At 51.9% G+C, this 16,757-nt stretch overlaps 7 protein-coding genes across 7 annotated transcripts; 3 read left to right on the plus strand and 4 right to left on the minus strand.

Moving 5' to 3' along the window:
* The first annotated feature begins 1,291 nt into the window (after nt 1–1,291).
* Nucleotides 1,292–2,965, plus strand: BU25DRAFT_124014 (mitochondrial carrier protein-like protein). Its single transcript, XM_033700461.1, has 3 exons — nt 1,292–1,544; nt 1,600–1,917; nt 2,153–2,965. Exons 1-3 carry the CDS (start codon nt 1,506–1,508, stop codon nt 2,795–2,797), a joined length of 1,002 nt encoding a protein of 333 aa, XP_033559366.1. The 5' UTR covers nt 1,292–1,505; the 3' UTR covers nt 2,798–2,965.
* A 954-nt stretch (nt 2,966–3,919) lies between these two features.
* On the minus strand, nt 3,920–4,694 carry BU25DRAFT_346441 (iron sulfur cluster assembly protein-like protein 1; the record flags this gene model as incomplete). The annotated part of the gene is made up of 3 exons (XM_033703097.1): nt 3,920–4,068; nt 4,126–4,435; nt 4,527–4,694. The coding sequence occupies 3 exons, from the start codon at nt 4,692–4,694 to the stop codon at nt 3,920–3,922; spliced, it is 627 nt and encodes a 208-aa protein (XP_033559367.1).
* A 497-nt stretch (nt 4,695–5,191) lies between these two features.
* BU25DRAFT_346566 (ubiquitin carboxyl-terminal hydrolase 14) lies at nt 5,192–7,665 on the minus strand (the record flags this gene model as incomplete). Its single annotated transcript, XM_033703107.1, has 3 exons — nt 5,192–5,443; nt 5,491–7,542; nt 7,588–7,665. 3 exons carry the CDS (start codon nt 7,663–7,665, stop codon nt 5,192–5,194), a joined length of 2,382 nt encoding a protein of 793 aa, XP_033559368.1.
* A 1,718-nt stretch (nt 7,666–9,383) lies between these two features.
* On the minus strand, nt 9,384–11,771 carry BU25DRAFT_397790 (MBOAT-domain-containing protein). The gene is made up of 2 exons (XM_033704888.1): nt 10,562–11,771; nt 9,384–10,512 (listed from the first exon to the last, which is right to left on the minus strand). The coding sequence occupies exons 1-2, from the start codon at nt 11,439–11,441 to the stop codon at nt 9,434–9,436; spliced, it is 1,959 nt and encodes a 652-aa protein (XP_033559369.1). The 5' UTR covers nt 11,442–11,771; the 3' UTR covers nt 9,384–9,433.
* A 535-nt stretch (nt 11,772–12,306) lies between these two features.
* BU25DRAFT_412980 (uncharacterized protein) lies at nt 12,307–13,603 on the plus strand. Its single transcript, XM_033706923.1, has 3 exons — nt 12,307–12,609; nt 12,660–13,104; nt 13,156–13,603. The coding sequence occupies exons 1-3, from the start codon at nt 12,389–12,391 to the stop codon at nt 13,453–13,455; spliced, it is 966 nt and encodes a 321-aa protein (XP_033559370.1). The 5' UTR covers nt 12,307–12,388; the 3' UTR covers nt 13,456–13,603.
* On the minus strand, nt 13,514–15,186 carry BU25DRAFT_412981 (uncharacterized protein). The gene is made up of 2 exons (XM_033706924.1): nt 14,650–15,186; nt 13,514–14,601 (listed from the first exon to the last, which is right to left on the minus strand). The coding sequence occupies exons 1-2, from the start codon at nt 14,795–14,797 to the stop codon at nt 13,844–13,846; spliced, it is 906 nt and encodes a 301-aa protein (XP_033559371.1). The 5' UTR covers nt 14,798–15,186; the 3' UTR covers nt 13,514–13,843.
* Nucleotides 15,187–15,833: 647 nt separating this feature from the next.
* On the plus strand, nt 15,834–16,742 carry BU25DRAFT_346492 (EF-hand; the record flags this gene model as incomplete). The annotated part of the gene is made up of 3 exons (XM_033703102.1): nt 15,834–16,170; nt 16,220–16,515; nt 16,563–16,742. The coding sequence occupies 3 exons, from the start codon at nt 15,834–15,836 to the stop codon at nt 16,740–16,742; spliced, it is 813 nt and encodes a 270-aa protein (XP_033559372.1).
* Between the last annotated feature and the right edge of the window lie 15 nt (nt 16,743–16,757).

Consider the following 16,757-nt stretch of genomic DNA (forward strand, 5'->3'; position numbering starts at 1 on the left):
CCATAGATCCTGCGAACGACTCTCAACTCACGACCTATATCGTCATCTGGCCCCCACACCATCGAATATATGTTTGTGCAGAGTCGCGCCGCACCTATTAAACCGTTGTAAGTTCTATCAATGGGAACAGTTGAATAGCATTGTGTGATGATTCTGTCTATGTGAAGGAGCTAGGCCAGTGTTGATGTATATATATCGCGCAAAAAAAGCTTAAACTATGGGACGCGTCGGTCGTATGGCATGAATTCACTTGTGCGTCCTAGCGTCCTCCATACTTTACATCGAATTCTGGATGGTTGCCACTGTAGTATATGGTCCTACTATGTTGTTATGATAGTCGTTCGCAGTTGGCCTCGTGAATACCTTCCACTTTCGGGGATAGGCTCACGAAGCTAGCACGCAACGATAGAGCACCCGGGTCTTTCTCGCCCTTGGCCTCGGTGGTCCCAAAACGTTGCTCTTCCACGGCCGACTTATGCACCCCACAAGTCTAGGAGGATGGCGTATCCGAAGTGTGGAGCCGTCAAGCCTTGAGCTGCGCTGTGGTGAGCTGTGGGTTGCTGGAAAGAGCAAACCGTGATGGCTGGCAAGAGCGGTATCTTTCCGGCCTGACGTCGACCTGTCATGCAACACCGAACACCCCATAACCAGGTCTGCGGTTGCATGCACGAGCAAGCGTTCACTCTGGAATCGAAGTGGAAGCACACCTCAAAGATGGTGACGGTGACTTGGTGCGCCCGTGATCATGGTCAGTTAGGACAAGACTGGTGCAGACGCCAGCGCCAGCTGACTTTGAGGCTGGAAAGGGGGGCCTGGAGACGAACGCCATCGCCTTCCACAGGTCCTATGCTCCCATGGCGTCCTTGCTTTGTTGGCAAATGAAGCACTCGAGACCGCGCTGGCAACGCTGAACAATGTGATGTGAAGCAGGTGAAGCACAACAAGCTGCTTCCTAACAGTGCATCTGGTGCAGCTCTCGAGTGGCAGCTGCCAAACACGGGGAACAGCTGTCAAGGCGAGCTGGACTACTGCAACATCGCGAAAGACCGGGCGGGCAGTCAACGTCAAGGGGACCATGGTCCTTTAAAGATCGCGGCAATCCGCTTCCAAGCATTCGTTCGGCTCGCCGCGCTAAAATCTCTGGGGTTCGGTCATCACTCAAAACTCCACTACGCCGGAGATCACAGCTTCAGACGCTGCACTCGCCCATTGCGCCGCGACCCTTCTCTAACAGCACACAGACTTGACAGCCAGTTGGTTGCCTTACATGGCTGATCCATTCGACGCATAATAACAGCTCCTGCTTCACCCCGAATTCGCCAGCCTGTCCACAATTGCGCCTTTGCAGATACCGATGAGTTCGACATTCGCCGTTACCTCCTTTCCCTGCCCCCGGTGAACGTGCAGCTGTTCGAGTCGCAGACTTTGTTTCTGCGCCGGACACCGTTCTTTGAGGTGTGATTACAGAAGCCTCAGGACAGCCGCAATATAATATTACCGCAACAATGGCTATTGCGCCAGCTCAGCCAGGGACGGGCGCAAACGTACGTTCAACCATACTGCTCTGCTGTCAGACTTCAACTCACGATGTAACTGCAGCCTCTCGGCGCGCCAGATCCGACGACATTCCAGAAAGTGAGGGAAGTCTTTGCGCAACCGGTGCTTGCTTCCTTTGTAGCTGGAGGTATTGCCGGCGCCGTCTCTCGAACCGTCGTTTCGCCCCTCGAGCGTCTCAAGATTTTATTCCAAGTCCAGAGCGTCGGCCGCGAAGAATACAAGATGTCAGTACCAAAAGCATTGGCAAAGATGTGGAGGGAAGAAGGCTGGAGAGGGTTTATGGCCGGTAATGGAACCAATTGCATACGGATCGTGCCCTACTCTGCTGTGCAGTTTAGCGCATACAACGTCTACAAGAGAGTGAGTGCCCTGTTTTTTGCCGCGTCTTACTCTTCCTTTGTCCCTTCAAGCTGTTGGATGTGGCTTTACGGGGGTTTGCATCTTATGAAATAGGTCATGGTTATGCACGTGAATATACGGAGGGTCACACAGCAATAGTGGGGCGCAACGTTGGAGGTTTTCGGGGAGAGATGGCTCACAGTTACTACTCCAACAAAATGGGCACAATTACGAATTTGGAAGCTGACAGCCACAGTTCTTCGAAAGCGAACCAGGCGCCTCACTGGGCGCATACCAGCGACTGTTCTGTGGTGGCCTCGCCGGTATCACCTCAGTATCCTTCACATACCCCCTCGACATCGTGCGCACACGGTTATCGATCCAGTCCGCATCGTTCTCGAGTCTTCAAAGAGAAGAAGGCAAGAAACTACCGGGCATGTGGACGCTTTTGGCCAACATGTACAAGACCGAAGGAGGACTCCCTGCACTGTACCGCGGAATCATCCCCACTATAGCGGGTGTAGCACCATACGTCGGTCTGAACTTCATGGTCTACGAGATCGCGCGCACACAATTCACGCCCGAAGGCGCAAAAGACCCCAGCGCTATCGGCAAGCTGGGCGCAGGTGCTGTCTCTGGGGCTGTAGCGCAGACCATCACATATCCCTTCGACGTCCTGCGACGACGATTTCAAATCAATACCATGAGCGGCATGGGCTACAAATACGCAGGAATCGGCGACGCGATAAAACAGATCGTCATGACAGAAGGCTTCAGAGGGCTGTACAAGGGTATTGTGCCAAATCTGCTCAAGGTCGCGCCTAGCATGGCGAGTAGCTGGCTCAGCTTCGAGATGACAAGAGATATGCTTATGGGCAAATGGAACTCGGGATTTTTATAGAAAGCATCACAACCGGCCTTTTGCACCCAGTATCTCCCCTTCCAGCAGAGACCAGCACAGAAAGCGCCGCTCTCGCCGAGACGCGGGATTCGACATGGTCCAGAACCAGCGAAACGGGTGCGCAAGGAATGCATATACACTTTTGCATGGGACGGAAATGGAGGGAACCCACCATTTGACTTTACAGCGATGGCGTTGGCGTTTAGCTGAAATCTTGCACACGTCCGTTGCTTCCTTTGTAGGTAGATAAGGAAGGCGGCTTGTAACAACATAGTTAATTTGGTCGAGATAGCACAAGCGAAGTACGTTCAAAGCAGCATCAACTTGTCAGAGACGATGATCCGAATATTATCTCGCAGAGAAAGCCGGTTCCAGCTTCTTCAGCCCTCGGCATTGAATATAAACTCTGGAGGCCTTCAGCGAAATTCCAGACAACCATGTGATAAATCAAAATACTCCGTAGTCCTCAAGCCTTACATCAAGTTACAAAACCCACGCGGAATTACCCTGACTACCACCCCAAAACCACAGAACTGCGCAAATCATAAGCCAAAGACACGATGACTTGTCTACGTCTGCATCTGCGTCATCATCATCTTCAGATCGTGCATCATCTCCCATGCGTTGTCCGATTTGGACCACTCCCTGCTTCTCCCCACAGCCTTGCCGGAAAGTGGCGTGATACTCAGCTCACACAGGCGTGTACTGTGGTATAAGATCTCCCCGCTGCCTTGTCAAAGCTCATCTATGATCTGCCTTTCACTCTATACTCCTTATCAGATAAGCTCATCAAGGTACTCGCCAATGCGACATTATAAGTACCGATGATCAATCTGCCAAGTAATCTTTTCACCTTCTTTGAATTTTGTTCATTGCTTGTTATATAAATGGTAAAGAGGGTAACCCCTCATGCCCTCATTCTCGAGTCGGCCATGAGCGCACAAACGCCAAATCTGTCCGGACAGGGCTGAGAAGCGAAAGGCGTGATGTCAATAGCACGCAAGGTAAGGTTTTGTACATCGCTCGACATCTCTCATCATCTCTTCTTTCCAAATTCCCCAAAGCCCATCATCTCTTTTCTCTTGGTATCAATATCAATTTCGTTCAAATTCCTTACATCATCTACGCAGTGGCAGAAACAGTCTCAACTTCGACCTTGGGCAGCGGCGCCGACTTGCCGCCGAGATCTGTGGCACGGGCCTTGGGGTTCTTGGTGTAGTAGTTCGAGATGGCGGACTTGATGGCGTCTTCAGCAAGCATGGAGCAGTGCACTATAGAAGGAAGTCAGTCAACTAATTCCACAACTACTTGGAGAAAATGACACTTACGTTTGACAGGCGGCAGACACAGCTCCTTCGCGATCTCTGTGTTCTTGATCCTCGCCGCATCCTCCAGAGTCATACCACGCACCAACTCGGTCAGATAACTCGAACTCGCGATCGCGCTACCGCAACCAAAGGTCTTGAACTTGACGTCGCTAATGGTGTTGTTGTTGGGGTCGACACGAATCTGCAGCTTCATGACGTCGCCGCATGCGGGTGCGCCAACGAGACCGGTACCGACGTCAGTGTCAGTCTTCGACATGGAGCCGACATTACGAGGGCGGCTGTAGTGATCGAGCAGTGCTGGAGATGTTAGCTGGTCGTTCTGGTAAATTATGCGACAGTGATAAGTGAGAGGTGCGGCTCCGAAACGTCTCCGACCATTGCCACCACTCCTCCACCAACACTGCCATTGCGCAAAGGTGCGACTTATCTTTCTCGTGATATTGCCGCCTGCCAGCTGCTGATACTGTGGGTGCTGTTGTGCGGAGGGGCGAGGCGATGCTCGGTCTGGCGGCGGTTGCGAGCACCCGACCGGCCTGGGCAGGAACTGCTGCTGCGACTCTCCTGAACATGGCGAAAATGTGTGTATGTGTGGTTGTGAGGTATTTCGAGTGTTGCAATCGATTAGTTGCAATGGGTGGTCGAAGCGTGGAAGCGTGGGCGTAGGTGGTGATGGTGTAATGAGGGTCGAGGATATCGAAAGGAAAAGTGACATATTTATCGCCCCTGCGAAGCTCGGCCATGACAGAGCCAAGCTTTAGCTCATGTGGGGTTAATCCGTCGGACAAGCGTCAATTTGCCGAGCGGAGAGCGCTATCTCCGGATTGCAATTTCCTTATCAGATAAACCACGATTGTCATCATATGCATAATTAGACTGAGCACCAAGCACATAGCCAGCCCAGACAGTGGTCGTGACTCTGTAACGTTGTCGTCTTCAAACAGCTTCATGATCTCCACGATCGTACTCCGTAACGTCCCTCTTTTGATTTGACGGGTTCAAACGCGCCAATCGCAACCAACTCCGCTTCCGTTATGCTAGCCTCATCAATGCACCCAGACTGCCCGTCTTACAAACGCCTGAAGAAATACACATATGCAAACTTCTTCATCTCGTCGATATCTGCAGCCTTTGCTACCTTCTCGTCGTTGAAGAGTACCCAAGCAGCGTCTTGTTCGTCAGGTAGCTGCTTGCGAACAAATGCAACGTAGTGCCCGGCATGAATAGAACTACCCTTGTGGCAGACAATGGATTGTAGCTGGAAGTTCGCTGGCAGCTTGTCGCTTCCTGGCAGTAGCTTCTCCTGTGATTTGGCAGGCATCTACATGTGTTAGTTCGCAGAATACTATGTTGATATCGCAGACTCACCTCTGCGCTCGCGTCGTCACCAAAGTCGCCCGCAGCCTCAGGGTGACTGAAGAGCCACTCGACAGCTCGCTCCATGTCTCCACCAGTCTCCTTCAGCGCCTGTCGAGCTTGCGGAGCATTGAAGCCCATGCCACTCAACATTTCGATCTTCTCCGGGTCGATTGCACTTGGTGCACCACCGCCAGAGCCGCCTCCACTGCCAGCGTTGAAGTCGACTGGATCATCGATATCTGGGTCCTCCATGTGGGCGAAGAGCCAGTTCGAGGCAGCTTCTGGGTCTTCGTTGCCGGTGGCATGCAGCGCCTTCTCACAGCGGACACGAGGAAAGCCCATTGCCTCAAGCATGGATAGCGCAGCCTCGTTCGGCGTCCACTTGAAGGAGCTGCCAGTGTCTGCGTCATCGGGAAGAACCTCCTCAGTATCTTTAAGACCGTGCGACTTGTATGCGTCAAAAGATATCGCCTCATCGTTGACAATGACAGGAACGTCCTGCTTCGTGGGCACCCAGTTAACGATCTCGAAGCGGCGAGCGTTCACAGCCAAGACCGAGGGGAATGTCTTGAACATGCTCCTCTTCGTGAAACCATCCTTGCTGCCGCAAGCACCGCATGTGAGCTCGACCATCTCTTCCGCCGTGAAGATGTCAAGGCACTCTCTCAGTGTGACAGACTCGAACTCCTCTTTCTCCTTCTCTTTGCCTTCACTATCGGTAGCGTCCATTTGTGCATCCTTTGGTACTCTCCGGATGGGCACAGGGATAGAGATGTTTTCCTGCTCGTCTGATCGATAGCGAACGCGCTTGCAGCTGATACACTGAAGGCGCTGCTCCATGACGAACCTGAAAGCATCGACGGGGTCTTTGAAAGGCGCAACATGCTGCGATCGGGAGATGAGCTTGAGGAGGTGAAGTAGCAACTCGAAGGCATCCTGCTGTCGCATTGTGGAGAACTCTGCATGTCCTCGCCCGATCAGGTGCTTCAGCATGGCTGGTGCCAGACCGCGTTGGTGTGGGACTTCGGGTGTATCCTCGGAGACAATGACATCACTGTCTGGCTTCGAGTATCGTCCAGAGATCAGACCATCGGCGATCTTACGAAGCTGAGTTTCTAGGTCCTCAGCCGGGAGCGATGCATTGGGCGGGCCCTGCTCGGGAAGGTAGTATCGGTCTCTGAACTCCGGTACCGCGAACAAAGCCTGGAGTGTACTGTTGAGGTAGCAGCTGTTGCCCAGATTCTTGAGTCCTGTGAAGTCTGAGCCAAACAGAGGCTTCAGCTCTTTGCCGTCCTCTGTCGTCATAGAGAACTCCCACCGCAGATTCTGCTCGACCTGCATCTCCGTCAAGCTCTTCTCCGTCTTCACTCGGTCCTTGATGTTGATGCCCCAGTGTGCCAAATGATTCGGTAGCTCAGGGTCAACTCGCTCCTCGTCGCAGGCGTAGCAGTAGAGGTCCGCAGTTCCATCAGCGGTCAATGACCCCAGCTTGACAGCAACTGGATGTCCTGTCGATTTTGTGTGCCCTACACCGTGCGAGTTGCCACCAATGCCACCGAACTGCTGTCGCCCACAACCGAGGTTGCCACAGCTCAAGCACAGCCAAAGGTTCTCGTTGAGTTTGCACTCAGAACAATGCCCGAGAGCACCAGACTCGATTTGCCTCGCTTCCTGCTGCTCTAGGCACAGCGTGTGCTCGCAGGCGGTCATCTCTTGTTCCCATGCCTTGACTTCCTCCTGCCTGGAAAATGTGTTGGCCTTGAGAACAGCATCAACAAGCTGCGGGAGCTTTCCAGAGCTCTCATCCACCTCATCGACGCCACATTCGTAACACTTGACTGTCGTTGTAGTATCATAGCGGTCGGTCTCGGTTTCGGCGGCAATCGAGAGCTTCGTGATCTTCGCTGGAGGCTCGTCACGTGTGACTTGCTTGCGAGTGCGCTTGATATTCAGCACAAGAGGGTGGTTTGTCGCCGACACATGTAGAACAGAGTGGCTGCGGTCCGCCGTACAGCCGCCGTTGAAGCAGTATAGACAAACGTCCAGGCCAGTGGTGTCGTCCTAATACGTCAGCCTGGAGGTACTCAGCATATCTAAGATACTCACGATCGAGTCGAAGCACTGTGTACAATCCTCGCGATACACAGGCTGATTTGGGCCAGGCGGCCGCAGCTCTGTAAACATGTAAATATACAACAATGCAGGGTGAATAGTAACGCAGGGTACTACCTGGTGCATTCACGTGTACACACGTCATGCTTTGTATAGCGAGCTTGAGGTTTGCAGGATAAAGTGAGAGAGAGTTGGATTTGGTAAAATCGGAGGCAAGAGCGAGCAAACACGCTGGGGCGCGCCAGCAGTTTGCTGCTCGTCCCTGGCGATCGGCATGACGAAGCTAGGCTGCCCATAGCTCCATCAATGTGGGGCAACTAGACACCCCTCATCGTTCTCAACACTCTTGATTGTAGCCACCAACCGCACTTTTCGAATATCGACTGATAGTCCTCAACGTATTCTGGAGGTCCTCTAATGTATCGGCTATGTACTTATCTTCTTGAAAAAGCAGGCTGGAGTTCTTCAAGCTGTCATCCCCTACTCCTTTGACTACCAATCTGTATAAGTTGCAAGACACGATCATTTCAGATTTTCGTCAATTGTGCTCACTTGTTGATATCGTTAAGTACTCCTGAGGGAATGTGTGGGACTGAACATTCTCCGAGGGTCGCCATTCTCATACATTGGATTCTTGTGCGTTCATGTCTTGGTTCAGAATATCTGAGAGAGTGCAAGGAGTACTTCGAAGAACATGTTGGGCGATGAACAGTGTACTACTCGGTGTCCATATGTTCTTGTCCAGTAGCCTCCCCTTTCTCTCTACGTCCACACGATTAGCCAGCCAATCGCATGACTTGCTCGAAATGAACACAGGTCTTTTACGACAAGTGAGTTTTTTGTGGCCTGTCCACTTGAGGCTAAACTGGTCAATAGCCTAGAAGAGAGTTGACTGCATCGGTGCCTCTAACTGTATTCGAGCTACCATTTCCTTCTCTGTTATCAAGCGCTGCTCCAACCCATATTTATGGACTTTAGTACGCCCTGTGATCCAGGATCGAGTGGAACTGATCTCCTTGTACGGGATAGTTTTCGACCGCCTAGAAAGATCATATCGGTGCATGCTATAGTATCGTATTTGATTGAGTGCCCAGCAAAGGTATATGCCCATGAGTTAGCATGGGCGCATAATGGTCGCTCGTAGGGCCTCATATTCCGTTTCAATTAGTAGCTTATTGATTTGAGATTGCTGGAGGGATTGCCCGATGATCGCACCGAGGTCGAGTATGTGATAGTAGTCGCCTTTTGGGGATGCGGAAGTAGTACAAGGGCAGGTTGTTGTGTTCGCAAACAGGACCTTGAAATCGATCTCGTATGAGAAAGCGATCATATCAAGAAGGAAACAACGTAGAATGCTGACGGCGCCTAGACAGGTATGTTCCGGTAAAGTATTTGAAAAAAGCGGTGGGATAACGACACTGTGGATATTCACCGTGAAGGGAAGCTCAGAGTAGGGCGGTGGAGGTGTTTGATATCCTTCCATAATGCTAAAAATGGCGAGGGGAGGTGTAATAGTGCTTAAGCCTGTGGGGTGGAGGATGCAGATTCAAGCCAGATTTAGCGTTAAATATTGAAGAAAACACAGTGTCGTGGTAGTCACCTAGGTATTTAAATGGTAGCGAGTAGGAGCTGCCCCCTGAGTCACATCGTCGGTTAGAAGTTCCATGGTTTTCGTTGCTACTTCTCAAACGTGGTACAGTTGATAACAATACCATGGTAATGCAGCAGGTTGTTTCGTTAACAGCAATCCTGAATTGAATATGATGCTTTGGCATCAGGCAATGACTTTTGCGGCTTGCAAGCGACCCAGCTAGGTCTTCTCATTCAGCTACAAACAAGTTCAAACTATCAAATACAGACTGGTGATGACACTTGGCCCAATGAACAACCCAAACCAAAATATCACGTTGCCCAGCGTATGTCTCCCTTTCATCCACCTGGACTTCATGAACGCCGCGAGCGGAAGCTGCGTCAGCTGAAATGTAAAGAGATACCCTCTGACTTTGTGAAAGATGCAGAACATGAGCACCTCGTGCACGATAGCGCTGAGCAGAAAGGTGAAGAAAGTTGCCTGCATCTTAGACAGGTGAAAGAACGAGATTGAAGAGTGATAGACGTGGCGTAACAGGAAGTTATGAACCGGCCTGTTCCAATCGCGTGCATACTGGTCAAAACTCACACTGTTCCACCAGTCACCGTAGAAGCCACGGTCGGCAAAGCGCGTGGTCTCGGCCAGAACGTTGAGAAGGCATTCCCAGATGACGTACCAAGAGAGGAGCTGTTCGAGTAGCATGGGGAACAGCATGTCGCTGACGACCCAGGGAAACTCTTTCCAGCGTTCATCGAGCGACATGCCTGCCTCTTTCTGTCTTGTGGTCTCAATGACGACAGGGTAGATGTATGCTTGCGATATGACGATCATAATCCAGATGACACCCAGTGTAGCGGCAGCTTTCTCGGCCACGTACCACCAATTAATGCGCTCTTGGCGGGGGTACTCGAGATCATAGACTAAGGTAGGTAGACAAGTCCATTCAACGAAGTTGTTCATGGTCAGGTTGTTGGGATACATGTTGTCGGTCGTTGTGCATTTGCCGCGGAGTTCTTCATCAAGGATCGTGACCTCGGTTGTGAGAACACGATGAAAGGCTTGAATTTGTTCAGCATCTAGAGGCTCACTGGTCTCGATAGCTTGGCCAATAGACGCAATCTGTGATCCTTCTGTGGTGAAGTCGGTCGAGTATTTCGGGCCACGGCTTTTGCGATGTGACAGAGTGTTGTCATTTGGGCGCTCTATGCCAGTTGCTGCCAACGTTTCTACACTAGGTAACGTTGGTGAGGGGCCCTGGTGTGCGTTCAAGTCGTCAAGTTGACGAAGTTTTTGTTCAAGCAAGTTACGCCTGCGATATACACGAGATACTGGAACTGTGTCAGTACATGCTCAGTAGAATTGATTTAGCAAGCTTACGGTAACCGTTGTAAAAAGAGTATGCATGCTGCTTCATAAGCAGCACAAAAACGTGCAATACGACGAAAACTGTGTGTGTCCAAGGCCACTCTCTCCAGAACGTCCAAAAAATGACGAAGCCTGTGAAGAACAATTGCCACACGGACTGGATGATCCAACCTGAGCCACCCCATGAAAGGTAGCCGGCAGCGATAGCTTTGTGCAAGAAAAAGCCAAAGCTAGTGGCAGCACACATAGCCGCGTCTGTGGCCAATAGTACGAATAGATCGCGATCTACCATCAAGTGCAATATCTCTGCATTGCCAAACACTGACCCTTGCTCCTTGTAGTTCCAGGCTGCAATCCGCGTGAGCAGCAGTGCCATTGCAATCCAGAACAACGTGAAGAAACCGTGGAAGGGCGATTGCGATGCGCTAGGATTTTGACGATCGAAGGTCGTGAACTGACGAGTGAAGACTAGGTCTCGGATCCTGGCTTTAGATTTTCCACTCAGCTTCTCCACCTCCTTCTGCATACCGGAGCGCATGATCTCTCGGAAGTCTTCTGCTGTGAGACTGTGCTGCGTCTTCTTTCCCGAGTCGTCAATCAAAACCTGGATGCTCTTCCTCTTTTTCTTATATCTGTTGTCGTCTCTCTTGTCATCAAATGCCCCGTCTTCACTGCCGTCAGACGGTATCGCCGTTGTGTTCCCACTTCGATTTTCGGTGGCATCCGCCTTCGTTGTAGCTCTCAATTGGGTTGCACCATCTACATCTGACATGTCTGAGGAGCCTTCTGGTGTCCATGAACCCTCTCTCTCAGTTCGTGGCGTGTTCAACAGTCCATCGAGCGCGTGCGCCATGACCGAGGGTCGGCGCTCGGTATCGTTCGTCGTCATCATGTGATGTATTGACAACTCTGAGAACGTCGCTGAGTTGTGTAAGTTCCAAGCTTCAGGCGGCCGTCATGTGGGGTTAAGAAGGAGCTTTGACGCGAGCTCTGCTGTGTGCGGATCGTGTGATGACAACATCGAGATTTATACGCGTACGGGAGTCGGCAAAGAAGTACAAGAAGTACAGACCAACTCTGAACTCTATGCAGCGCACGCGACCTTTGACATCCGCTGAGGCCCGCGGACAAAACGAATAGGACCGTGAAGTGGTTGTTCGCGGAACTTCGGTAGTAAGCCAGGGTCGACCATGACGCACTGCAATGCGGAGGCAGGTACGATCTTCAAGTCAAGCCACAAAGCCACAGAGCGGGAAGCATCCACATCTTAATCCGCACAGGGCTACACCTGCACTTCAGCATCACGTGTTGTGAATCAGGACTTCTGCACAACGACGTGACACGACCATGTCTGCATCCTTCGACTCCACTAATTTCTTCTTTTCCTCCGGGTAATTGATTTCGCGCTGCGCAGCCTCGCTGGATGCGGTAAACACCTCGAAATAACATTATGATTGCACTCACCGGTCATTGCCAATTCCGTACAGCGCATTGACATATGTAGAGAGCATGGCACAACTGCGCCTGTCAGGCGCTCTGTCCAGCCTTAACCGCCACCTCGCTTCAACCCTGCAACCTCGCGTGCAACCACTAAGACTCGTCGAAATGCACCCTCGCAGCTTGCCAAGCTTTCAGGCCCCTTGCGATTCGGGAATGAGATGAAAGACACGAGAAGGCAGCAGCAGCAAGCGGGCAGTGCCAAGAGCAGGACTCCATTTAAGAATATAATCACCATAAGGCTGCTGATACATCGACCTCATCTTTCTGTATCTTGTTACAGTCCACTGTCGGCAAGCTCCTTCAGCATTGTATCGATCAACCGTTCCCACCAAAGCAAACATGGCACGCAGATATGGCTCGAGCTCTTCCTCATCCAGCTGTTTTGATTCTTCGTACGGCCTCTACGACAGCTACGAACTGGCACAATATGCCTGCGTGGTTATCTTCCTTGCGGTCTATCTCGGCACACTCATAGCAGTATGCGTCGTCCGCAGGAGAACTGGATCTGGAAAGCACCTCATCGGGTTGCCCTACATGTTCGCCCTGTTCTTCATGTTCATGTGAGTTTGGAGCTATCATAGTGTCATGCACAAGGACTAACAACTAAAAGTCAACAAGCGCTCAATTTTCTTTCATATACTCTCCGCGCGTGCGATGAAATGAACGATATGGAGAGCTTGTACGACTGGAACATTGCAAGCCTCGTCTTCTATGGCCTTGAGACGTTCCTGTTCTTGTTCGTTGTCATTTACACTCTGAACATCATGCTTCGCAAACAGCTTGGTCACAACCCATCAGCACTCAAAATCGCCTTCGGACTCGACTTGTTCGTCTTGGGTGGTCTTCTTCTTTCCTACGTCGTCCTGCTTTGCTATACATACTGGCGGGCTGGCCGTTTCTACAGGACGAGACTCAGCGGCTTCAGCTTCAACTATATAGCCTCTACATATGTGTGCCTGGCGTTCGATGCTGTGTATATGATCAGTATTCTGGCTTCTGGCGTACTGTCTCTCCTCGCAGCGCGCTCTCTCAAGAAGAAACACGTTGCTAGCGGTGTAAGTACTTCTAACCCACCCCTAGCATCGCCTCAACTAAAACACCAACAGTCCCTCATGGTCTGGATCTCAGTCCTGATCCTCTCACTATTCGTCTACACCCTGCTCTCCATCATCCAAATTTCATCTCAGCTCTCTTATGGACTTTACTTCGGAGAGGCAAGTTATACAGTCATGTACTGGATCACAAGCTTCTGCCGCGGTCTGGCATTCATCACCATCATTTTCATTGCAAGAAACCCGGTCTGGAGGCCGAACACATTCGCTGCGACTGGGCCTATTGAGCAGCAGTATGCGTACAACTACCAGCAAGAACCCCCTATCTACGCTGCCGCGGGTCAGCGTGCATGAGCTTACGGTGTATGTGGTCACGATCTTGGCGACACCTAGTTTAGTTATTTGGTAATGCTTCTTTGGCGCAGTGGTCAGATTGGTTCAATTAGATACCCCGATGATAGTGTGTAAAGCTTCTCTCACCTTCAGCAATCACAACGTCCCACCACCATGAAAGCATCCAGCCTTGTTCCTGCGCCTTTCCTCCCCTTGTTACACATTGTCGTAGCCCAGCTCCGCCTTGTCTTCTGTCTTCCCCAACATCTGTACCATCACTGAAGGCCTCCGAGATCGGTTGCTCTCTGATGCTGAGTACATCCGTCCTTTGCAGAAGTAAATCGCGCCCTCCAAGGACATATCACTGATCCTGACATGACCCTTGTCTTTTGCCTCTGACTCCCAATCGTCAATCTTCGTCTGACTCCATGTCATCGAACAGCGTGAACCCAGCCCCGACCGGAGCTGCAGGCGCAGCTTGTGCTGGCGGCGCCTGCTGAGCCCTCTGTTCCTGGAACTGCGGTTCCGCCTGCATTTCCTCAGACGCCTGTTGAGGCTGCACGTTGTCTGAGAATTTCTTCTTCTCCTCTTCCTCGTACGCCTCGATGTCGAATTCATCAAGGTTGCGACCCTGTTCGCGGTAGTGGTAAAGTTTCCAGAGGTTGCCACGACGGATCTTGTCATTGTCTGGCCAGGGGAACCATGCGAAGCCGCTGTCTTTGAGCTTCCTTAGCCATTCCTCCTCCTCAGCGGTTATTTCTGGTGCTGCAGCGTCTGCCTCCTCGCCTTCCTTTAGTGCTTCTGCGTTGTCTTTGGGTGGTTCGACTGGGGCAACGGCGGTTGTGGGTGTATTTAGACCATTCGTAGCGGATGCGCTGGCCGAGCCTTCGGCTGCTTCCTTGTCTTTGTTCGTGTCGCCGTCTGCATCTGACACGCGCTCGCGGAAGGTAGGCGGGACGGTGTACCTGGAAATGTTCTTCGCGTACTGGAGCAGCTCATCGAACGGCACCGGGCGTGAGTCTTCGGGGAACACAGTCGCTGGTGTTTCAGACAGTTCTTTGCGCAAGCCTGCTAAAGCTGATACAGAGGACTTGAGCTGCTCTTCTAGCGCATCAGCTTCGGCGCGAAGTATCTGGATGCGCGCATGGTTTGCTTGGTGTCTGGCGACTGTCATACATCAGTCAAAAGCTCTTCAGCAGCCGTGTGCACTCCTACGTTGATCAAGACCATGGCTAAGCTCGTCGTCGGCGGTAACAAGGTCAACTGCTGCCTGAGGATTAGGATTGTAGGACGCAATGGAATCAACCAGAGTGCCCAGCGCTTGCTCCACTCGGTCAAACTGCGCCTGCAAGATGTCGTCCATGATTGCGAAGCGCGTTCTTTGGTGCGAACAAGCTCGTACAAGGGTCTGGGAGCTAACAATGCAACATCCAGATCTACCTTCACCGAGCACGTGACAGTCTGTTTATGTACAGATGCACAGCTGCGGCGCGACAGATTACGCGCAGCTAAAAGTCGCGTGGGCAGCGTGCAGCGTGCAGCGTAGAGCCAAAAGTAAAACGCAGTGAGCGCCAGATGCTGCCAGCTGGATGGTCGATCGTGCCTAAGGGTGTCACAGCACAGAAGTGAGCTGTTGCGTATCCATGCGTATCGAGCTCCTCCACGACCCGCTGGCTCAAGTTATTGGACAGACCGTCTGCTGTCCTGTATGGTGTTGGTGCCCAGGCATGGCCGGGAGCTGGGAGAATGACGAAGCCGAACTCTGGTCGGGGTCCCCGTGGTGAGCTATATTTGTCGAGACCTAACCGCTGGAACCTCCCACGCTCATTCGTCATAACCACATATATCATTCACCAGCTGCCCTTGATAGCATCCTCAGATCTCCGTGTTCCTGTGACCTAACATTCGAATTACCAACCATACCTGTCCCTAGGGGTCCGCTGCTGCGCCTTGTCCATCTGCCCATCTGCACCCTGCCCAAACCACAAATCGATTGCACCCGCGGTCCAGAAACGCCCCGCCACGACAGCTTGACCCGCATTCACACTTCTACTGCGGCGCCAGACTTCTGCCTGCGAAACTCCATTTTCTCTCTTCCACGCGCTTCCCTATTCTCCGCTACACTCCCTTAGATCTCTTCCGCCAACATGGGTAAATCGTAAGTACTGTCTTCCTTCTTGTTTCACAGCGCGGGGCGACCGCGGACCACCGCTTCAGCCCTCAGCCACGCCTTCCCTTCACCTCAACATGGCCGGCGCAATGCAAAGACGACTTGAGACGATCCACCGACATGCTTCATGGTCTCTGGATGCAAAAACAACAATCGCCCATATCAGAGCCGCACCGTAAATCGCACGAACTCAACCGCCGCAACATCAATACTACCTCCAGCCTGCGACATGTTCCCGTCGCCGTCGCCGCCGCCGCATCACATACCTCTGCTTGAACAAGAGCATCCACCGCTCAAGTCTGCGCGTCAACACAATGTCAATATACCGCATCCCACCGATCCGGAATACGCCCATTACAGATCCGTACAGCATGTTGCGCTTGCAAATGCTGTCAGCGAGCTTTGGAAGGAGCTGTCTTCGCGGAGCGCTGTGGAACATCTGAAATTAGAGAGCGAAAAGCTGATCGTACGATACTACAGCCAGAGTAAGCTCTCACAGCAGGAGCTGGCCGATCTCCAGAAGGCCACCCACTTCGACAAGAAGGAGTTGCAGCAATGGTACAAGGGTATGTGGAATGCCACAGGTTCTGTGGGACTGTCTCTGAAGCAACACAGGTTTCCTGAAGGACTGCCCATCCGGCATGCTCACTAAGGAGGAGTTCCAGAAGATCTACAAACAATTCTTCCCGTTCGGGGATCCGTCATCGTTTGCAGATTACGTCTTTAATGTCTTCGACGCGGACAAGTCAGGCACCATCGACTTCAAGGAATTCATCTGCGCGCTCAGCGTTACAAGTCGAGGAAAGATGGAGGACAAGCTTGACTGGGCATTCCAGCTGTACGACATCGACGGCGACGGCAAGATTAGCTACGAGGAAATGCTGGCGATTGTAGAGGCCATCTACAAAATGGTATGTCGAAATCGGCTTTATGGAATCATGTGTGCTGACAGATACAGGTCGGCTCCATGGTCAAACTTCCCGAGGACGAAGATACTCCAGAGAAGCGTGTGCGCAAGATCTTCCGGATGATGGACAAGGATGAGAACGGCAGCTTAGACATGGCCGAGTTTAAGGAAGGCTCCAAGCGTGACGAGACGATCGTATCAGCGCTGTCTCTCTACGACGGGCTGGTGTAGGCGGCAGCGTCATTG

The sequence above is a fragment of the Macroventuria anomochaeta genome (genome assembly GCF_010093625.1).
Source record: "Macroventuria anomochaeta strain CBS 525.71 unplaced genomic scaffold BU25scaffold_27, whole genome shotgun sequence".
Classification (NCBI taxonomy): Eukaryota; Fungi; Ascomycota; class Dothideomycetes; order Pleosporales; family Didymellaceae; genus Macroventuria; species Macroventuria anomochaeta.